Source organism: Panthera uncia, chromosome A2, assembly GCF_023721935.1.
Source record: "Panthera uncia isolate 11264 chromosome A2, Puncia_PCG_1.0, whole genome shotgun sequence".
Lineage (NCBI taxonomy): Eukaryota > Metazoa > Chordata > Mammalia > Carnivora > Felidae > Panthera > Panthera uncia.
The window spans coordinates 55454544-55460543 of record NC_064816.1 but is presented as its reverse complement, the minus strand read 5'-3'; the positions used below and the strand labels follow the sequence as shown (position 1 = coordinate 55460543).

At 49.8% G+C, this 6000-nt stretch overlaps 1 protein-coding gene across 1 annotated transcript in view; it reads left to right on the top strand.

Annotated features, from left to right (window-relative positions):
- The first annotated feature begins 1443 nt into the window (after nucleotides 1-1443).
- EEFSEC (eukaryotic elongation factor, selenocysteine-tRNA specific) overlaps nucleotides 1444-6000 on the top strand; it is a 249667-nt gene continuing 245110 nt past the window's right edge. Inside the window, exon 1 of the mRNA XM_049641112.1 lies at nucleotides 1444-1804. Within this exon, the coding sequence (XP_049497069.1) occupies nucleotides 1489-1804 (316 nt within the window). The 5' untranslated portion in view covers nucleotides 1444-1488. The remainder of the gene's footprint in view (nucleotides 1805-6000) is intronic.

Here is a 6000-nt window from a genome sequence, read left to right as displayed (position 1 = left end):
TACCATGCGGCTTCTTTTCTGTCTGGGTATTTTGTGTGCAAGCACCTAGCAGTACCTTTTCCATCAGTGAGTCCGACCAAAGTGTCTTATCTGGCCCTTCTCTAAACCCCTGCCCTCCGTCTTCATCCTATGTTGTGCACATGTTTTCTCAAGTGGCAGTTGCTTGGTGTTAGCTATCCTAACACATGCCCTCCTCTTCCCCGTGCAGCAGGATGGACTGACCAACCGTGTCTGTTTACCTCGGGGACCCTGTTGCTGCTAATGCAGGGCCTGGACCACAGGAGGCATCAGGGAGCAGTTACTGGCAAGTGTGAATGTATCAGAGCACGGCCTAGCTCATTACAGACGACAAACTGGCGGTCAGGCAGAATGGAGTAGATTCTGTGCTTGGCTACCTACCATAGTGTTTCAATTAAAAGCTAAATTAGTTGTTGACATGTAAAAAGTCAGATTTCATATAGAAATGCTCCCTTCTCTTGAAAAATGGGAAGATGGGCGATGCTGGGCTAGCATTCCTGCCTGGTACCAATTGTCTGGAGGTGAGCAGTGGCTTCCTTTATGCGGCACATGCTGTTCCTGTCTCCAGTCTCCACACTTAATGCATTTTAAGTCCAAGAGTTTTAGTCTTGCTAATCTCTCTCCTTGAGTCAGGTGCCTAGCCAGTGAAGACACCTGCTTGTGAACCCTGGTTGGTGACCGTGGTTGACAACCTTTTTAGTGGTTCCAGACACTTCAAGCATCTCTTGAGAGTTATGTACTCCCCAGTACAAGCACATGCACATAACATTTTACGTACAATTTGGAGCTCTACAGCCTGTCCTGAGGCCAGGCTATAGACTTCCAGGGTCAGAAGATGACAGCCCTTCATCTTCTAAGTCTTTCCCAGATTCTCCCAGGGCTGGCTCCTTCTCAACATTCCAGCCTCGGCTCAGTCAGCAACTGGAGAGAGGTCTTCCCTGACCGTTTATTGTAAATTAGCTGTCCTCCCTTCCCCTGGTGCTCTAGTCCTTTTAATCTCTGCTTTTATTTTCCCTGGAAGGCTTCTCACTTTCTGAAAGGGTCTGGTTCCAGGCTCACCTATTTAGTGTCTGACTCCCACCCCTGCCCAAATACAGTGTAACGTGGAGAGAGCGCCGTATCCCAGTACCGTGAATAAGCAGTGCCTGGTACCCAGGGGGCAATTGACAAGGGCTTGTTAAAATGAATGAATGGATGGATGGACGGATCCACCCAATCTTGGACTCCTCGAGGCTTCGGGGGACAGGAGCCAGGTGAGAGTACAGCCTCACGGTCGGCGACCCCGGTCAAGTTCGACCCCGGGGCTCTCTCCTCCAGTGCCAGGCAGCGCCCGCGGGCGCCGAGAGGGCGGAAGCTTCGGGGCCGGAACGGGCGTGCCCGGCGCGAGGGTTGCGGGGGGGCGGCTTAACCGGCCGGACCGCAGCGGCAGCCGCGGGAGGGGCGGGCCGGGCGGGCGGCGGCGGCGGCGGCATGGCAGGGCGGCGGGTGAACGTGAACGTGGGCGTGCTGGGCCACATCGACAGCGGCAAGACGGCGCTGGCGCGGGCGCTGAGCACCACGGCCTCCACCGCCGCCTTCGACAAGCAGCCGCAGAGCCGCGAGCGCGGCATCACGCTCGACTTGGGCTTCTCGTGCTTCTCGGTGCCTCTGCCCGCGCGCCTGCGGGCGGCGCTGCCCGCGCCCCCGGCGGCGCCCGGAGCCGAGCCCGAGCCCGGCGAGCCGCAGCTTCAGGTCACGCTGGTCGACTGCCCCGGGCACGCCTCCCTCATCCGGACCATCATTGGCGGTGAGCGCGGGCCGGGGCGGGAGCCGGGCTCGGGGACGCTGGGCGGAGCGGCCGGGCCCCGTGGTCCGAGCTCGCCCGAGCCGCTGCCGGGGAAGGGAGGTGGCCTCACCTCACGGCCGGGGCCACCCAGGTCGCGAGAGGCGGACGGGACGCGCCCGAGGCTCCGCAGCAAGGGAGCGGAGGCCCTGGGACTGGAACTCGTGGCCCGGCTGACTTGGAAGCTCTAACCACCCACAACGACCGCGCAGGAAGGTGCCTTCCCTAAAGTTTTTGGTTTTGTTTTTTTGGTTTATTAATTTTTTTTAGAAGATAAGTTTGTAATACACGAACTAGTAAGAAAACACAAAGACTGCAAAAAGGGTATATGTCAAAAGTGTCAAAAAAAGAAGTCTCCACTCTTCAGTTCTTTGGTCTCCTGGTTCCCATTTCCAGAGTCAGCCGCTGTTCCCCGTTCCTTGTATCATTTCAGAAAAACCACATAAGAACAAGCATACCCGTGTGTATGTAAACCCCCTTTCTCTTCCTTTTCTTCACAAAATGGTAACACCATATACACTATTTTACTCAACGCGAAGAGTTCCATGTCAGTACACACAAAGCTATGTAATTTTTTTTTTTTAAGTTTATTTATTTTTGAGACAGAGAGAGAGAGCATGAACGGGGGAGGGGCAGAGAGAGAGGGAGACACAGAATCGGAAGCAGGCTCCAGGCTCTGAGCCATCAGCCCAGAGCCCGATGCGGGGCTTGAACTCACGGACCGCGAGATCGTGACCTGAGCTGAAGTCGGACGCTTAACCGACTGAGCCACCCAGGCGCCCCAAAGCTACATAATTTTTAAAGGTCATATAAAATTCCTTTGTGCGCTTGTACCAACGTTTTCTTAACTCTTAATGATGGACATTTATCTCGTTTCCAGTTTTTGCTAATGATGCTTCGGTGAATTTTCTAGAACAAGTCTGGTGGGGGTGCTAACATATCTGTAGAATTAGCTCCTGAAACTGAACTGGTTTGGGGCAAAGGGCAGAGTGCACTTTCAGTCATAATGGGTACTGCCGAAATGCCCTTAGAAGATGTACCATTTAATTAATTTTTAATTATACAGATAATACATAAATACATTCTGCTTGTGAAATACACCATTACAAATTAGGCAAAAGTCCCCTAATGACCTCTCCTATTTCTCCAGAGGAAGCTGCTATCATACCTTTGTGGATTATTTTTCTGGACGCATTTTGCCACAGTTAAATCTATGGACAGGGCTTTAAAACTTGTTCTGTTTTTCAGATGAAAATGAAGAATTCGTATAAGCACATGGCACACAAGGGTGTATAGCTAAAAGAAGTCTTTTTCTTCACTGCTGACCCTAGTACTTGGTTACCTTGTTTCCATTGCCTTCTGTTTCCTTCCAATGATATGATATTGTCTATACCTACAAGCACATATGGAAATATACTTTAGGAAGATCGTTTCATTGGCTTGGTGGCAGATGGCTTCATTGGTCGCTGGGCCTATGGGGTCCCAGCTGCAGTGATGAGTGTGTTAAGTACTTTCATCTCTGTTCCCTACCAGTTGTTCCATTCTGTAGGCAGTCTGAGGTCATTACTCCATTTTACAGTAGAGGAAATGAAGGCTCAGAGAAGGGCCCTGCCCAAGGTCACTCTGCCTAAAGTCTTCAATTCATGTCTCAGTCATCAGATGACTACCCTTTTCTCTTCCCCCCTCCTTATAACTGAATTCTGTTTGGTCAATCATATCCAATCACATTTTAAGACATGTACTCTGAGCCAGTCTAGGTTGGAGATGGAAGAGACAGGTTAAAATAAAAGGCAAGAAGGCACTTTTTTTTTTTTTTTTTTTTTAGTGACTAGTGTAGGTGAATAGCGAAGGACATACTTTTGGAGTCAGAGCCAGGCTTGAGGTCTGGCTTTCTCCTTTACTGTGTGACCACGGAACCTAATTTTGGAGGTTCTACACACTAGCACATGCGGTTCTTTATTTTGGCTTCGCTTTTCTCGTGTGTTTGCCACTTCCCGGGCGAACCCTGCAAGGAGTGTGGCGGTTTCCATTTAATAGCTGAAGAAATTGGGACTGTGGGAAGGCTGCTGGTAAATAGCACAGCCCAGGTCCTCCTGATCCCAAAGCCGGAGCTCTTTCACCTGCTTCCCCATGTCACTTCACACTACCCCTGCCCCCTTCTAACGTATGCATTTATGAAGAGCCTCTTTGTAGGACAAAATGTTTCATGCACCAGCCTTATCCCATATAACCAAATGATAACCCCCAAGGATTTGGCAGGTCCTTACTTTGGTCTACAGTTAGCAGGTCTCCTACAGTTGTAAAACTGTAGAATAAAAGAAGAGGGATTTTTTTTTTTCTCTTCTTGTACCTACATTGTGGCTCTTCTTACTTCCTGAGTGAGGAGACTTTCCTTATCTTCTTATAGGCGTTAAAATGTGACCTGAACGCAGTAGAATGGTGAGACCGAGGCTGCCACTATCCTTCCTTCAATAGAGCAGATTCCCACCCTTTTTGGAGAAATGAGGAAAAATGAGGGGAAGGACACGCACATTTGAGTACCTGCTCTGGCCCATGCTTGTTGCTAAGAACTTGCATGTGTGCAACAACCCTAAGGGGTGCCTGTTTTTCAGATAAAGAAACCGAGGCTTGGGAAGTAAAGTGCCCTGGGCTGGTGTTTACCTGACTCTGCTGCTGCTAACCTGGATCTGGTTAATACCATTGCTTATCATCCTAACTCATAAATCCACAGCCATCTCTGCCTTCATGAGACGGCTCCAGTGGCTGAGTCCCTGCTTCTGACAGCTGGACTCCTACAATGCTGGGCCTGCACTTCTCACCTGTTTGCCCTCCATTTCCACGCCGTAGGCAGTGAACTCCATCTTCAGAGGCTCATCAGATCATGTCAACCCTCAGCTCCAACACTTCCCAGTGACTTCTCTTGTGCTTCGAGTAAAACCCAGCCTCTTCTTTGTGGGCCACAGAACCTACGGTTGGGCCTCTGTCTTCCTCTGAGCATCGTCCCTTGCCCCCCACCTTTAGTCTCACCGACCTCATTTCTACTTATTGAATGGGCCAGTCTTTGTACCTGCTGTTCCCTCTGTTTGGTACATCTGGCTTCTCATTTATATCTTAGCTCGAGTGTCACCTCAGAGAGGGCTCCTCTGACTGGCCTAGCTAGAGTATCCTCAGCTCTCTCCCCCATGTACTTTCTCATGTCCCTGTTTTATTTCCTTACAGCCCTTTTTACCATCTGGTATTTCTTATGTGTTTACTTGTTGATTGTCTCTGTCCTCCATGAGAATAGAATAGGAATCATGTCTGTCTTCTTCCCCAACATATTCTTAGCGTTTGGGTCAGAGCCTGGTGTGTGATAGGCAATTTGGTTAGTTTGAATGGATGAAGCTGTGTACCAGTTCCTGGGCGGGATGGTAACAGTGAGCAAAGAACTTTCTTCATGGGTTAGTGGACAGAAGGCAATCAGCATGGAGCCTGGCCTGTAGTAGGTACACTATTCATGTTGATTCTTTTCCCTCCCTCTGGGAGCTAACAGCAGAGCTGGGGAGGGGGCATTGTCAAATGTGCAGAGTGACCTATCAGAGCTTTTGGCATACAGGCCAAAAGCACTTTGCTGTGGGTGGGGTATAGGATGTGATAGGGAACGAAGAGCCTTCCTAGTGGAGGAAATGCCTGGGCAAGGATCTGTGACTTAAACCCGCCTTTTTGTCTGTTTAGAGTCAGAGATAACTGCTACCGTTTAGTTGTGTCTGGAAACCAGCGTGGCGTGTAGGGAGGCATGTCGAAGATGAAGGTAGAAGGGTTAGTGGGCCAGATCCTATAGAGTGGTAAGTGTTGGGCTTAGATTAGGCCCTTAGTGTAGATTTCTCCTAAGGCTCTTGGAAGGCTTTTAAAGCAGGGTTGTGACAGGATCGGGCCTGAGCTTTGGAACTATGCAACATTGCCGGGCAAGAACTCCTACTGACAGCAGGGACTGCACCTAAACCTGGGATTGCTGGAAGATTGCGCTCCTGTTGGAGTTCCCGGCTTGCTGTGAATGATTTAGACTCTTTGCTGAATACATTATCCCCAGTAGGAGGAAATTAGAATGATTGTCTGAGTTCCACGATGATATCTCTGAAGTTTAATATATCTTATATTAAAGCCTGTTCTCTTTAATCCCA